At 40.7% G+C, this 17,654-nt stretch overlaps 1 protein-coding gene across 3 annotated transcripts in view; it reads right to left on the reverse strand.

Moving 5' to 3' along the window:
- Positions 1-17,654, reverse strand: part of pde4d (phosphodiesterase 4D, cAMP-specific) — a 386,351-nt gene that overhangs the window by 182,013 nt on the left and 186,684 nt on the right. The window contains exon 1 of one of the 3 annotated variants that reach the window (XM_041787611.1): positions 9,691-9,991. The exons of the other annotated variants lie outside the window; for them this stretch is intronic. Within the exon in view, the coding sequence (XP_041643545.1) occupies positions 9,691-9,953 (263 nt within the window). The 5' untranslated portion in view covers positions 9,954-9,991. Of the gene's footprint in view, positions 1-9,690; positions 9,992-17,654 lie in introns of those variants that run through there. 3 annotated transcript variants of the gene reach the window in all.

The raw sequence follows: 17,654 nt of genomic DNA on the forward strand, positions 1-17,654 counted from the left end.
ATAAATTAGTAACAAGTAAAATAACAACAATATATTAAATAATAGCAATAAAAAACAATAAATAAAAATAAATATCCAATCTACATGCACTCCTGTAAAACTTGAAAAATTTGCAACATGCAAAAAACACTAATAACACAGTCTAAAACACAACCCAAAAATACTCTTTGAAGCACACATTAATCGTTTTTCTTCCATTATAATATTTTTATGATCATGAGAAGCCAAAATTGAAATCACGATCAAAATTCAATTAATTGTCCAGCCCTACCTGTGGTCATGAACTTTCGGTAATGACCGAAAGAATGAGATCCTGGATACAAGCTGCCAAAATGAGTTTTCTCCAGAGGGTGGCTGGGCTCAGCCTTAGATATATGGTAAGGAGCTCAGACATCCGGAGGGAGCTAGGAGTAGAGCTGCTGCTCCTCCACATTGAAAGAAGCTAGTTGAGGTGTTTCAGGCATCTGATCAGGATGCCTCCTGGTCGCCTCCCCGTGGAGGTTTTCCAGGCATGTCCATCTAGGAGGAGGTCTTGGGTGAGACCAAGAATGCACTGGAGGGATTACATATCCTGTCTGGTCTGGGAATGCCTTGGGATCCCCCAGAAGGAGCTGGAAGTGTAGCTGGGGAAAGGGCCATCTGGGTGGACTTGCTAAGCCTGCTACTCCCCTGACCCAGCCCCAGAAAAGCAGAAGAAGATGGATGGATGGGAAAAACGTCATTGCACTTTTGGATTTTTAGCCATTTTTCAAAGAAGTTCCTGTCTGCAGTGTCACAGAGGGACACATCACAGCCTCTCTGTGTCAATTTCTCTCCATTATGAGTCATTCAAGCTTTCCTCTGGCAAAGTATGACATGACAACGATCTATTTCAATTTAACCTGCTAGTCATTGAGTCATGACATGCCTTGTGTTGTCCGCACTTATCTGTTTATGTTAGCAAGCTAAAGTTAGGAAAATCTTGCTTTACGTTAGTTAGCTATAAACTTTAGCAGAGTCAGTAATGACACAATGAACTTAATGTAAAGCAATATACCACAGCCTCCTCAATATGACGCTCCTCACACTAAAAATTCATACATGGAAATAATCTGCCGATATATCAGTTACTGGATGTTTTTCCTCCTAATATCAGCATCGGCATTGGCCCCCAAAAATCTTTATTGGTCAGGCTTTCATCATAATGGTGTGAAACAATTTTAACGTTTCAAATCAACTGAAAGGGGATGATCAATTACATTAATTTGCCAATAGTCATGACACAGTTTACTGCTCTATGTTCTATAGCTTTCAAAAGATTTGGGTATACTTTAAACCAGCAAATGTACAGAAAATAGGAATTAGCTAGCCTTGGTCTATTTAAGAGTAAAAAGTTTGTGGATTAGTATCTCTGAAGCCACAGTTAAGTAGTTGTAAAATTCATACAGAATACCACAGAATAGACTTTCTCAAGAGCCCTGCATGTATTAAACCAGAGCAGCAACCTTCTCTGCACAATCTAAAACTAACTCCTTTAAATGCATGTTTTATCAGGCTTCATTCAAGCTCTGCCATGAGTCATACCATTTGCAAATAACTGTGAGGCCTTAATTAACAGTTAAAGGGACTAAATCATGTTCCTTAAAGAAATAACCCAAGAGGAAATGAAAGAACATCATAAAAAGAGATGAACTATAACCAAGTGAGAAGTGAAGAGAGTCATACTCTGTGTACATTAGCACCACCGTGTTTAGCTCAAGGCCTTCTGCTCCTACATTCACACACCCTCTCTCTCCTGTTCTCCTTTCATGCCTGCAACCCATCATTCATTTCTACATCCATCATTCATCCATCAATCCACCGGTCATCCGTCAACCCATCAATCATCCATCTTCATCTGCCCAACCACAGCCAACCTAAAAAACTCAGCCGGACCACTTAGCCAAAGAAGCGCCAGCATCAGCAGCATGCAGCAGTGGGAGCCACCTGTTCTCCCCTCGCTGAAAGCCCCCTCTCCTGTTACATAAAGAGACACTTGCACTGTTGCAATGCAGCATCAGACACTGTTGTGCAACAGCATTAAAAATACCTCAGGGTCAGCAGTGAGGGAAAGTTGAAAACAGGATATAAACAGAGAAATTCTGACTGAGAGGACACAAGCACTGAGTCGTGAGGTTCGATCTGTCTGTCACTTAGAGGTGAGTGCTGTTGCTTTGTATGAGCTGTACATTTTTTTGTGATGCTGGATGAAATCAACAATCAACTTCATTTCTGGGCTCTGTCGGCATGCTGTCAATATAAAGCAGACCCGGCCTTTCAAAAGCAATTAAGCTCAGTCGTGTATATCAAAAGACCAAACATGTTAGCATGCTACAGACAAAGCTTTATGTTGGAATGGTGCATCAGTGTGTGAGAAATGGGGCTACTTGTTTATTTGGGTCCCCATTAGCTTCATTGTTAACTGGAAAGTATTCTTCCTTGGGTCTGCAGCCTACATTATGACAAAACAATTTATACATTTACATTCATTCTCTGGTTGTCATTATATCAGATTTTTTCTTTTTTAAGAGATTCATTTTTGTGCTTTGTATGCCAAGAAAGTCAAGAAAGGACAGTTGATTAAGTAGGAAGAAGGCAAAGAGAGTATGGAATAAGTGGGGAAAGGAGCCACATGTCAGACTCGAACCCAGGCAGCCTGCTTCAAGGACCCTTGCCTCTGTACTATATGGGACCACTGTGCCATGTGATATGAGAATTTTTAACTAGATATACCAGTAGTAAAAATACAAAATATTGGGGCCCGTTTAACACAACAAAAGAAATCCTGGGCAAACAGCAGTAGGAGCTTTCTTGTTTTAAGTTATTAAACCTTTAAATGGATTCATTCCTCTTACTTTAATATAAGTTACACTGTTATATATGGCATAGTCCATTTTGGGGGTCTCAGATGGAATACAGGTTTGAACTGTCTTCCTGTGCCACCATCTGCACTAGTTCAGAAAAATATCCAATGTGCAGTGTCAGCTGTGTAGCTCTTTACAAACAATTACACCATACAATTTCAGGGATTAATATTAGGCATTTAGCTGGTTATGTATTTCATTTTAAAAAATAATCATTAAAAAGTGTGCTACTTTGGCTCCATTGTGAGTTATATCTTTCCATTGGCTTCATTTTAAGGGTGCTTTCACACTAGGGGCCCGGTCCTGGATCCGAGTGCACTTGAGCCCAAAGTCTGGTTCATCTTGTTAGTGTGAATGCAAACGAACCGCGTGAAAGCAAGCCAGCGGGGGGAAGGCAGAGAGGGATCGTGCCGCGGCACGGTTCGAATCAACTGGGCATAATGTGAAAGCACCCTAACTCTCCAGTCTGACTCCCTTCCACAATACTAGACACTAGACAATGTTACAATGTTATTTAGCAGACACTTTTATCCAAAGGGACATACATCTGACAGGTAGACAGGTGTTCCAGGAGTTGATTAAAAAGAAGATATAAAAGAAAGTATAAGTCTCTCCTCTGACAAAGCAGAGAGACAGTCACAATATTGAATTTAAGGTTGGCCACCACCTCGATATGCCTTTGATGCCTTTGTCAGCATTTTGACAACCTTCATGTGGAAATATTGCTCGTGTGATTTGTGCAAAAACATGCATTTAATCTGAAGAAATTCAATTTGCACATATCAGTGCCATCAGCCTATCCTTTACAGTGTAATAGCCTCATGGTTTGGAGTCTTAGCTATTGTTACAAACAGCTCAAATCCTCAGCATATCCCCTCCCAGCAAGGCCCAAAGTAATATTGAGTTTTAAGTCTGTTGTCAACACACCCAGTTTTGCAGATACTCCCTTTAAATCCATACAGAAAGCCACTGTAATGCTTGTAGGTAGTGCTGGAGCTTAGGTTGTAATATTCTAGCAACAATGAACAAGATCAACCGCACTCCACCTAAAATCCTCCCAGGCAAAAAAATAAGCTCAGCTCAAATATTTACAGCTCTCACAATTCCATTTCAACATTTTGTCACATTTAATCAACATTCGAGGCTGTTTGGTATTAAAAGTCTACAGCAAAATGAGACCAAACCCTTTTTTTCATTCCATTAAATCTTCAAAGTGCCTTTTTATGTCTTTTCAAATAATTATCTTCAATCATATTCCTTCAGAGATGAGATACCAACTGTCATTTGGAGAGGATTCTCTGGAGAGTTCACAAAATGATTGTAAAACAATTTGAGCATGTTTTTTTTTTTTTTTACGATTTTCTGTTCCCATAAGAAGAAAACGAAGCAGCGCATCAGGATAATGGGTCGATGGAGAAGGATTGTCTTCTTAATGAAGTGTGGAGTGGAGCCACTGAAGGCCGTGTGTGTCACCAGATTTACAGCGCGGCGGCCGCGTGGTTCCCTGCAGCTGTAAAACAATGAGGAGGTGATTGGAGTAAATTACACTGCGGTTGTCAACCTCCCGACTGCTTACAGCCATTTGATGGTGTCAGTCTCCTGCCTCCTCTGCCCTCGCTTACACATGTGCTCACAAACACGGCAATTTCTCCTCTAACCTCCCACTCTCTTTATCTGTCTGGTATTCTGTCTGACTCTTGTTTGCTCAAATGTCAGGACAAAAGCAACAACAAAGAAACATGACCACCAATTTACACAGTGATTAAGTGCTTGTTCTCGTCTCCTATCACTGCCCTCACCTGTTTTTACCCCCAAAAAGTCACATTACAAAGAAAGGACTCGATCAAAACTGCACATTTTACATTCAGATTCACTGATACGTGGGAGCAAACACATTCCTTCTCTCCATCTCATAAAAGAGATGTTTTTCTGTTGCAGGCTCAGGTGAAGGCCAGGCAGCATCAAACACTGACTGTGAAGAATGTGTGAGCGGAAACCAGAAAGGTGTTTTATTTCTATTTTACAGCCAAGGATGAACACAAGGATGAGTGTTAGCTGTGAGATTTGAAACATCTGAGACTGACATTTAAAATCTGATGATTAATTTGGTTTGAGCTAAAAACTTTTTAAAAAGAACCAAACCAGTCAAGGATATGTCTCATTTAGAAACATTTTCTAAATCTTTAGATTATTATAATATTTTCATTTCATTTAACTGAATCAAGTCAAAATTCAAATAACTATGACAGTCTATAGTACACTAATAGGTTATTATGAAATAGCATGGTTTTATTTGCTCAGCAGCATTTAATGGAGCTCTAATTCCCCCCTACAGAATCAAGCTGCAACTATTAGATTGCTGGTTCCCAAGTATACGGACCAATGGGAGGATACTTAAGATTGTGAAGGGCAAGGCTTTGTCTGGTCTAACGATGTTAAATGCAGATGTTAATATACCAATTAAAATCATCATAAAGGGGTCTTTTGGCACATACAAGTAGTTAGGCCTTTTTCTATATTTTGTTGAGTTCTGAGTAATGAATCACCATTTTTGTCTTGCAGAGGTCCAGATGAGTAAAAGGGTGTGAAACTCCTGAATTAAACACACATCAATGCATTCTTCACTACATCACTATCTCCTTTGAATAACTTTTGAAACTCATTTCAATCAACTTATTCTCCTCTGTTCTCTTGTTTCATTGCTGCATTGTTGTGCTTCGGCATTCTGTAAGTTTTACTGGGACTTTATTGTTTTCCATCTTATTGTGTGCTTTTGTAAAGCGCTTCTTAACATAGGCTTGGCAACTGCATTCTCATCCATCCAGCCATTATCTCCACTGCTTGTACCTTTCGGGGTGGGGGTAGGCTGGAGCTGATCCCAGCTGCCAATGCCAAAGTCAATCACAGGGCTGCCATATAGAGACAAGCAATGCTTGCACTCACACTTACAGGCAATTTAGAATCACCAATTAACCTGACAAGCTTGAGTTTGGAATCTGGGAGGAAGCTGAAGTAACCAGAGAGAATCCATGCGTGCACAGGAAGAACATGCTAATTCCTCACTGAGAATCCATCCAACTATGATGCCAAACTTTCCAGAGATCAGAAAACAATTTCACCTCTGTATGACTTAACAATAAATGATAATAAATTATGTGTAAATGAAGTCAGTAAATGTGACTTTGACATTACTAACCCTAACCAGGAGGTAGATCAGTATGAGACTCCCAGCTGCTCTTTTAAACCACGTGTGGCAGCGTTACACAAGGATGTGGGGTTTCCTTCACACAGAGAGGAAACTTAATAAGAGTGGTGCTTAAATGAACATACCAGTGTTGCCTTCAAATAAACACACTGTCTGTTACTCTGAATATTTAACATGGATTGTCAAAATCCATGCAGATGGGATTTGACACACTTCTTGTTGGTGCGGACTGGAGTGGATGGCACGCGCTTTGGGAGTGGGCGGTAATGGTCAAAAATCTTGCAGGTTAGTTAGAGCTAGTTAAGCTCATTTTAAGAAAAAAAGCAACCTATTAAATAGTGTCAGGATGCTTGATGTCTTTAGAGGAAAGTCTCAGCTAGGGATGTCACGATTACAGATTTTCTAGGTGTGATTATTGTCAGAGAAATAATTGCGATTTTACAACTATTTTTGCATTAATTAATTTCACACTACCATGAATAAGTAAAATCACATGAACACTCCTAAGAGGTCTTGTATTTTAATGTATTTCCATCCTAGGATGCTCTCATAACAAAATAATATATTAACAATGTAAAGCAACCGATAATTACAAGAAAAATGATAATAATCCCATTTGTATGGACCACTCAAGTGGTCTTAGCTGAGTAGTGTTTGAGTTAAAAAGCTATAATTCAGTCAGTCACATCTATTTTACATCCCTCACATATAAACACATTCTTCATATTCACAATTGTATTTATTAAAGTTTCTCATCAAAAAATATATTTTCCCATTTTTATGTGTCATTTGAACACATCATAACATATATAATACAGTCGTCTAATATACTGAGGTTACCTGAACGCATCATATTTTCCATCTTCAGTTCATGAAGTTTGCTAACTAACTTCTATTCTGCCAATTCCACCGCAGATTTCTACACTGGATTAATATTGTTAACAAACAGGACTTGCTCAAAGTTTTGGAGCATTTATCATCATTTATCTGAGCAGCTGAAGAAGAAAACTGTCCTGAAGCAGCTGAAGTGAGGGATACGTGAGCCTGCCTGCCTCACAGGCAGCGTCGTTTTTCTTGAAGCCGACAGTTTGAGGTACATTCTTGTTTGATGTGATGCATGACACTTCTAGTTTACGTTCCCCTCGAAAAAACTGATGCATGTTTTTACACCAGTCTTATCTTAAAATGACGTTACATCACGGAGCCTGTGAGACTCAATAGCAGTATCGATAAGCTGAAATGTTATTGATTCTGGGTATTTCAAAAACACAGAATTGGGTCCTTATGGACCCTGGTTTTGATCCCCATCCCTAACATTGACATGACTTCACCTAGTTACTATTTACCTTTACTTTGGCGTACAACGCCGGTAGGTTATCCCACAGGTGCTGAAGTATTGCCTGATTTCATGGCAACTTTTATGTGGCATGTTTTACATTTAGGCTGGCCATTCTGGGCAAGTTGTGCTGTAGTACCAATATGGTTCCCAGCATAATCTTTTCTGGAAATTGACAGTATTCAGGAAATGTTACGATTAACTTATCATAAAGTTTAATACTGCAATTAATTGTGAAAACGGGTAATCGTGCCATCCCTACTCTCAGCGTCTCAGCTACTTTGTTGGGCACTATTTTGCGCTGCAACACATTCGTGCTCTTCCGCCTCCCTCATAACAGCATCTTTACTTGTGTGGATTTCTTCTACATAGATTTGTTTTTCTTTAAAGGGGTAAGCTAACCAATTGGCATTCAAGAGATATTTGGCTTCTTTTTGTCAGTCCAGATTTGTAACACTTAAACCAGGCAAAGATCAGCAGGGACGTAGTACGGGATGGGAAAGCTACTCAGACGTACTTGGAAGGTGCTCAGGAACCCTTGAGACGACTCAACGCTAAGAAACAGGCTGCATATAAATCCTAGAGGGGGATAACATGTGAATCTTTGATTTCACGGTTGTCTAACAAAGTAGATAGTGAAAGACTCTTACATTGATTCCCCACATTAAAGGAAAGACCTGAAGATTCCCTCATGTGCATACTGAGCGACTTTACTGCACATGCAGAGCAACACACTATTAAAAATAAAGGCGAGCAGTCTACGTTTTTTTAACAATCTTTGCTTTTTTAATGACTGCATCAGGATACAACCAGTGCCCCTCTTTTTGCTCCTGCTGTGTATATCGTCTTCACATGTTTAACAAGTTTGACTTTCTCTGAAAATGAGGCCTCTCTGACATGCATGACAAAGACGAGCGTCATAGCAAGAATGGGGAAAATCCATTTCAAGACAGAGTCTTTTCTGCTTCTTAATATGGAACTGTGAGAAATGGCTTTCTGCTTAATGCGACACCAGGGAGAGTGATGGTGGTGATGTGTAAAATTACATAATCTGAATTAACAAGCGCACACAAACCAGCGAACTCGCACGTACGTATACACAGAGCATGCATATAACTAATTCAGAAATTCTAAATTATACAGACACACATAAAACAGTGAGTCTCAAAAATAGAACAAAGCCAAGGAAGCAATGAGGTTTATCTCCTTGAGCTATTAGTGGCACCAGTTAGAACAGAGGAAGCAAAGGAGGCTGGGAGGGGAGATAGTGATTAGTGAAATAGTGAATGAAGGATGAAAGCAAAAGGGGGTAAAAATAGAGAGAGTAAGACAGGAGAGTAAACTGGAGAAGACTGGAAATCACATCAAGGAAAGAAGAGGGAAGTAGATGAAATTATGAGTGGATTTCTGTGTGATTTTTGTTAAATATGTCATGAATTTGATGGGACATGATGAGAAACAAAGAGAAAGAAGGGATGAGTTTTGAAAGATGGAGAAGACTGTATAGCAGAGGGGAAGGTATGAAGGTGGAGAGGAGAAAGAAATGAGAGTGAGTAGAGAGGCGAGAGGTACTAGGGGAACGATCGAATGGGGAATAGATATGAGAGGAAGGGAGGGGACGAGGCGTAGGCGAGTGCAGCCGAGGCTGATAGACAGCCAGGAATAGAAGACTAATTAATAGTCAAAAACTGCAGGCAGGCAAGTGTGGAGAGAAATCCTCAGCAGGAGGGAAGAACACGTAGTGATGGATGGCTCTACCTAGCTAACAAGACAGGCAGCTTTGGGGTATATCTCTTTGCATATTGCACTTGTGTGCATCACACAGAGGTAGAAGCAGAGAGAGCAAAGAAAGAGAGAAGATAAGGGGAATGATAGGATGGGTAACAGACACACTCGGGGGAGAGGTGGAAAGCGTTAGAAACAGAGATTAAGCTGGCAGAAGACAGAGGGAGAAACTCATTATCTAAGGTGAGAAGAGGGTTTCCGTGGAGATATGACGTACATAACATACGAGACACATTCGCTCGCCCACTCTCCTGCCATTTCTCCACCAGAGGAGTGCATTTGAGTTAAACCGCAAACAAAGTTTAATTACTCAGATGGCTTATCAACCACCAGCACCCTGGCACACAGTGTTAAACAAACACAGTCCAGGTCTTGAAAGTTTGCTGCAGGTGTGGTAACATGTTCTCTGACAAAAGACAAACACACTTTATGAGCCTACGCAGCAGCTATCAATCCTGCATCGCTACCTCTCTGAGTCTCACCATGTGTGTGCGACGGTGAAGCGCCTCTGTTTGTGGATGTTGTTGTTGAGCAGCATGCGACGGAGCAGTCGTGGCGAGTTCCGGGGGGAGAGGCGGGGGGAGATGGAGGAGGGTGAGCGCCGGTGTCCTCTTGGCCTCTCCGGCTGCAGCAGGTTCTCTCGCAGGATCTTCACCAGGTCTTCATTCAGGCCCGAGTGTTTGGGCATGGGGGGCACTGCCAGGGTGTCCTGATGGGTCACCCCCATGCTTGCCTGCTGGGCCATGCCGGCCCCCGGCTCCTGCACCACCAGCACCAGCACCACCCGAATGAACAAACACTAAAACAGCCAAGATCTATCAGGAAAAAGAGCTACAAATACAAACTAAGCGGAGGCTTTTTCTCCGTCAGAGTCCAAGGCTTTCCTCAAGATGTAGGGATCAGTAAAATAAAAGTCTCACATCCACAAATCGAAATGAAAATGTCTGCGGTTAATTCCTCACACATGCAGCTCCAGCTTTTAAAAAATGGGAGGAAATATAGAGGAAAAAAAAATCCCTGGTCTTTTCCTCTCTCCCTCTTTAATAAGGAGCCAGCAGATGAACAGAAGCACCGAGGGCTGCTGCCTTTGTCTGCTCTGCAACACTGGGTGTCTGCTGTGAAAGTGCAAGAGAGAAGATGAGGGGAGGATGGAAGGAGAGAGAGAGGGAGGGAGGGAGTGAGGGCGGGATGCAGAAAAAAAGAGGGAATTCCGTCTATTCCAGCCCTTTTCTCCCTGGCCTGAAGGCGAACTCTGCACTGCCCGGTTGAATGGAGCCAGGAGAGAGTTTAACTAAACTAGTTCAGTTTATCTGGTCCCAGAAAAGCTCAGCTCTCTCTCATATCTCTCTCTCTTGTGTTGGATCACCAGGAAAAGCCACCAATCCAGAATGATTCAGTCCAATATGGCTTAGTTGATTTGTGTTCCATCCAGTCAAAGCAATTTATCCCTCCTTCCTTCCTCTCCCTGCACACAGAGAGTGACTGCTGACTGCAGCTGGTTTATAAGCTACTGATCCTTTAGAGCTGAGCGAAGCGTGTGTGAGAGAGTGTTTGAGAGTGTGTGTGTACATAATAGAAGGGAGAAAAAATAGGGAAGAATGAAGGGGAAGCTTGAGTAGCAAATGCAAAATTGCAGCATGCATGCACCACAGAGTCAAGAAACATGCATCTGCAAGGGTGCATTTCTCGATGCAGCAGACCGGACTAAAAGCCCCCATTAGTTATTAAGTAGCCCCCGGTCCAGCCTCAGCTTAAGAGGACATCCCTAGGAAAAGCAGATGATGCAATGTTTGTACCTATCTGTGTGCATGTGCACACATTTCCATTTTGCTAAGATTTGCACATTTACAAAAAAAAAAAAGATTTTCAACCACCAGCATCATGTTGCCTCAAGCCCCTGCCACTCCCTTTAACTGTATTAGTTTTTCAAATAAGGGTAGATAAGAAAAAAACCTTGTCAGCTGAATCTGTTATGCTACCCTGGAGCCTTTTCTCTCTGCACTGCAAGAGCTGCTTTTGTATAATGAAGAGTTCATCAATAATAACTTTCATAGTTTCCTTTCAACCTCTTCACAAAATAAAAACACATTTCTATGGGTTAAAATGACTCTTCATTCTTATAAGCTCCAATTGCCCCTGTATGAAAGCACACTTCAGAACAATGAAGAGCAACCTTAAGGATCTCTGAAAGGTCATGTTTACAGCATTTCTAGTCATAACTGATGATCAGTTAATCATATGCATATGATAAATAGGCTGAATAATATAAAAATAATGACTTATTTTCATCTTTTGCTTGTCTATACTCTAACCAGTATGGATTAAGCTCCAGCTCATCTTAAAGTAAGCCGCTCTGCTCAAAGCTTTTCAAATATGCAGCAACAAAAAAAACGTGAAACTAAAGATCAAAACATAATCAGGGGGATTTCTCTCTGGCGAAAGCTCAAATTCCTGAGAATTATGAGAACAAGACTAATAGGCGGGCTGATAGCCGTGACACATTGCTGTTGTGACCTAAATGCCGACGTCAGCATTGCATCATTCTAGCAGTAACAAAGAAAATGTGTTGTTTAGTAGGACTGCAAAGCTTTGAAAAACACTGTGATTAGTCTGATAGATATTTCTGTGACAAATTACTTTAAATTGTGATATTAAGGAAAACTACGGATGATTAAAAAAAAAAAAAAGATCACATAATTGAGATAATTATTAACATGTGACTGTTGGTGTCTATAACTTTATTAACTACTTCCAACGTCACCTCTTATCCCTCTGGACCCTGGACCAGTCCAAGCTGAGAACCAGGACTGAAAAGGACTGCTAGTCCTGAGTAGTGCCCACAGGAACTACACCATTGCAGCTGCAGGTGAATGCAGAAATGACAGCATGCAAAGCTTCCTTTTTAAATGAGACATCACATCTAATTTGATGCATTTACGGGAAGGACATTCTAGTTTAGTTAAGTGGAAAAATAATGTGCTGCATATGTTTGCTAACAATGTTGTGCCTCTGAGTGTGTCCAAAAAAAAATTATAGTTCATGGAGTGTCATTTGAACATAGAGGTTACTGACCAATACATCAGCAGTGGCTGTTTAGGCAATTGGAACTGATCTCTCTTGCCAAAGGCAAAAAAAAAGTTTTTTGTTTTTTTTTTGAAGGAAAAAATAAATAAATAAATAATTAACTGGACAGAAATATTTATCTAATTTTAGTTCTGGTGAAATCCAGCATCTTCCAAGAAAAACAAATGTGGTTGATGACCCCTGATCTAGAGTATTGACCTGATCAAACTACTAGAAACACAGACTTAGAAAGTCTCATAACAGTTAACCTCCATAAACCAGCAATCTTGCACTTATTTTGCATTTAACCCAAACAGTCCTACAAGGCATTTTCGGGAGTATTTTTGGTTGCTTAACATCAATATAACCCTTATATCCCAAGTTTTAATAATATGTATTGACTTATGTCTTAACTACTATAATAAATTGCTTAAAAGTGCAATAAACCTAAAAAAATGAAAATCGTTTTTGTTTTCTTCACATATATGTCAAAATACAGATATTGCACAGCTTCTTGAAGGTGCAACATTATGTCGCCCTGTACTGCCCCATGTTGAGCTACGTGGTGTTTCGTGCAGCCGCTTTGACATGCTTTGTATTGTTTAGGAGGGGGCGGGGTGAGTGTTTGGAAGTGAGGCACATGTTGTGCCATGCTTCAGTGATCCCCCGGAACATATACAAGATAAACATTCCTCTTTTTAAAAACACAGCACTTCAGTCAAATTCATTCAATTTCTGCAATTTCTGCGTTGAATAGTAGATTTCGTTTTAATTGGCCAATTCCGCGATTCTGTCCGCGATTCTGTTAATGTGGAAATCATAGGGCCCTACAGCAGCAACTCAGCCACAAAATAGAAGACCACATAAAATCACAGAGTGGGGTCAATGACTGCTAAAGTGCATGGAGCGTAAAGTCGCCAACACTCTGCTGATATCATAGTTAAAGAGTTCTGAACTTCCACTGGCATTAATGTAAGACAAAAACGGTGTGGTGGCAGCTTCATGGACACTGCATGCGAGTCTCACATCAGTGGAAACATGTTCTGTGGAGTGACAAGTCATGCTTCTCTGTTTTGCAGTGTTGAGTTTGCATGTTCTCCCCATGCACGCGTGGGTGCTCTTCAGATACTTCAGCTTCCTCCCACCACCAAAACACATGCTCACTAGGTTAACTGGTGACTCTAAAATTGGCCGTAGGTGTGAGCGTGCCTGGTTGTCTGTCTATATATTTCAGTCCTGCGATCGACTGGACCAGTTCCAGGGTGTACCCCACCTCTCACCCAATGACAGCTAGGATAGGCTCCAGCCTCCCCGTGACCCCCAACTGGATGAGTGGTATAGAAAGTAGATGGATGGATGGACTTTTTGGCAACAGTTTGTGGAAGGCTGTTTTCTGTTCAAATACGACTTTGCCCCAGTGTACAAAGCAAGGACTATAAAGACGGGGTTTGATGAATTAGGTACAGGAAGAACCTGACTGGTCTGCACGGTGTCTAGACTGCAACCCCTTTCAGTACCTTTGGAATGAACTGGAACAGAGATTGTGAGCTGGGCCTTCTCGCCCAACATCATTGCCTGACCTTATAAATGCTCTAAAGAATGAATGGGCACAAATTCCCCAAAATCTTTTCAGCTTTCCAAGATGAGTGGAAGCTAGTATAGCTGCACAAGAAGAGCCAACTCCAGAATCAAGTACATGTATTTGAATTCAATGTCAATACAGTCTTCTTGGTGTAATGGTCAGACGGCCTAATAATTTAGTCCATATAGTGTACAATACAACATGACAAGTTAGGTTAGGTTGTATTGTCCCCTTAAATTACTGTGGTGACACAATCTTTAAATAAAAAACACCTCTGTTCTAAAGCTATAAACCTGCCTAGTTTAATTGTGTCAGACCCAGTATAAACTTTAATAGGTTTAATGGCAGCCAGCTTAAGTCATACTTTGGCAAAACACAGCTTTGACAAAGCTGAAGTTTCATAAAGGGCAAACCTACATAAATCTACTGTTCATTAAGGTAATGGGCTCCAGTTCTTTCAGTGGATTTGAAATGTAAAAAAAAATGGACAAACTAACATTTTCCACAGGATATACAGTCAAATATATGCACAAAAGAGAGCAAGTTAATACATTTATATCTTCCCCTGAGCATTAATTTTCCAAGAAGAAATTTCTCCTCCACCTGCACAAAGAGGACTATTAAAAACCCTGTTCGATTTTTCTTGGCAGTAGTTGCAGTGCCAGCTTGATGGGGCCTTCGATTTATCAAACAAAACCAGCAGGTCTTACTGGTTGGATGAGGCTCTAGTACAAAAAGATAGGGGATTTTGGATAGCTGAACCTGCAGGCATGTAAAGCCCCTATAGTGAAGCTCCTTGTTAGCAGGTGCATGACGAGCTACAAAGGAGGCAAAACTTTGTGTACTATTACCTCACTTTTTCTGGGATTTTATGTGCTTTATTTCCATCAAAGGGCTGAATTCTCCTTTAAACAACTGAAACGGTCTATCTTAGAGTTGATGAAATCATTTTAAATACACCTTTGACTGTTTCAGAAGACATTAAGGGTCTTTTGGTCTGTCAACATTAAATGCTGCCACCATGCAGATGCATACAACCATGACGAAAATGGCCTTCATATGACAGCTTGCCATTCATCGTCACCTCACAATAACCAAAAGAAATAAACGTCAGTCTTTAATAAACTCTCTCTATGCTTGCTGTATGTCTCACATCATGAACACTGCTTCCATAACTGTCCCCTGTTACCCTCCTCATCTTCTCTTGTCTGCTACCTGTCTCGTTTTCTCCTTTCACTCCAAAACATTTTGTCTTAGCTCCGCCCCATTGCTGTGCATGACGTCTATGTGCATTTCCCTTGGTAACCAGGGGCAACATGGATGGAGAGGGACAAGTGGATTTGTCAAGAACTAAAGGCTGGAGGAACAAAAGCGAGAAAAGAGGAGCCAATCTGCAGGGCAAAACTGCAGACACTCAAACAGACCCACATTACACAACCATCAAAAAAACACAGCCGTACACAACAGCTGTGTGCATTAACGCATGATAGGCACCTATAACCAGCATGCAATCTTTAAACTTTTTAACGGAAGTAAAACGTCAGTGTAATGATGGCCAAACAGAAAGTAACGTGTTTATCATTATTTGCATACAAAGTCTGGCACTTGCATCTCTGAAATCATAAAAATAGAGGATCAGTGTCTCTACTTTGTCTCTCCGGAAAATCATCTGTCATGTACAGCTGTGAATGTCCAACGTGGCAAACACAACAAAAAAGACACACAAATGCCTCAGAACTGAGTAGAAAATCTGTTTCAACACTAAGTGCACATAGCAGGCTACAAAATGTAGCATTGTGTGTAGGTGTTGTAAATAAAGTCTCTAATACTGCGCACTCTGTGTTCCAGCCTAAAGGATTTATAACAGGTGCGTGATTCATACCTGATAGGTGGGCAATGAGATAATGGAGGATAGTTTTAACAAACAGGAGGATGCAGAGAATCAGAGTTTTGGGTTTGATTTGACATTTTTATTATTTATAAACAAAAGCCAGAGTATATTGATGAAATGAGCACACTTTTAATTTAGTAAAACAACAAATGTTTGCAAATCTAAGATTTTGAACAAAGCAAAATGTTTAGCCGTGGGCAGATTGGATGTGTTTCTCTTGGCAGCAGACAGCATGTTGTCTCAGAGCTGCAGGCTGCAGTCTGGGTGTTACTGGTAAAGGTTTCTCAGCTTTGCACACAACCATCAAATCCCGGTTTACTTTTTATTGTGTCTAATACAGTTGCCAAAAAAATTTAATTTTGCTCAATCAATGCCTTACAATCCCACATGATTTAAAATGATGCGACCACTGTTTTTTTTTAATTATTAACAGTATCAAGTAGTACCAATGTTTAAAAACTAAGTTTTCAGTCACATTTAAACCCAAAGCTGCTGCAAGTGAAAGAGTGTGCTAATGGACTCAAATTCAAAGATTTACTGGCAGAAATACTGATGTTTCTAAGCGACAGAAAGACTTAGGCCCCGTCCACACTTAGACAAAAACAATATATATCACTCTGCAATGGATCAAATAACGTGGCTAATGCCATTCTCTATGACTGTTTGACCATTTGCTCACAGTGGTTGTAGAGGAGCAGAAGACATGAACACTATCATGTAATCTGTCAGATGTGCTTGGTTTTACACACGGAGACGAAACGGTTGGCACATACAGATTTGTTCACTCTGGGACCCAGTTTCAAAAAGTAGCGTTTTTCCCCAAACCTCCGTTCTATGTGGATGAAACGCCGCTACAATAAAATACTTTGACATACTTCTAAACTCGTCTCTGTGTGGACGGCCCCTCAGTCCCATTTCTAACTTTTACCTGTACCCCTCATTTTTAAGTGCCCCCTAGCTCTTTGAAACAGAGTAACAACAACAGAGTAGTGGTGAAATCTTCCTGAGAAATGGGTCGACCCTCCAACTTCATAATTTGTCATCAGTAGTTGGCAAAAAGGCGTGACAACAATGTTGGCAATTTCTGCTACACATGATTTTTAAAATACTGATTCAAATTAAACATCTGACATCTGTACACTTATGAGCAGCCATCTTCCAAAGCTTCACTAGACACTCTCTGAGATTTCCCACAACTCTTGGTTTAGAGAGTGCCTCTATAATGTTTAAAGGGCTGTGTAGCCCCAGCACTTCCCCTTCCCCTTCCTTGGGATACCCAACCTAAGAGGTGAACGCACCGAATATATGGGTAAGACTAGTGGCAGGGGAAAGGGATGTATTGGGATTGAGTGCTTCTTGGATCCCATCTATGGCACATAAAAAGAAACAAAAAACAGCCTCAACCATGTTTAACATTATTATTTCTAACAAGAAAACTGTGGCTAGTGAAAATCAGAGTGGCGACCTGCTAGTAACTGTTGAAAACTACAGGCCAGAGCAGCTGGTGAACAAAAAAAGTTAATGTCAAGCCCTTTAGTGGAAACATTAAACAGTCTTTCTGGTGTGTCAGGTAAGTCAAAAACATGTGTTTCAAGAAAACAGTAATTATGTTTAGTAGGGCTGGGATTAACTGCTGGCCCCACAATACAATATTATCACGATACATGGGTCATGATTTGATATTATTGCGATTTTAAACATTTTGCAATACACTGAATATTGCGATGCCATATATTTTGGTATATTGCCATTTAAGCTGTTTTTCAGTTGTTTAGCTGATTTAGCATTAGCCTTGTCCTCATGTTTGTGTTATTACCACAGTATTTTATTTTCATGCGGTTCATGCAATATGTGCCGTTGGCTCTGCACTGAGGGAAGCTGTTCTTAAAGCTGCTGTATGCGATTTATTT

Source organism: Cheilinus undulatus, linkage group 5 (assembly GCF_018320785.1).
Source record: "Cheilinus undulatus linkage group 5, ASM1832078v1, whole genome shotgun sequence".
NCBI classification, from domain to species: domain Eukaryota; kingdom Metazoa; phylum Chordata; class Actinopteri; order Labriformes; family Labridae; genus Cheilinus; species Cheilinus undulatus.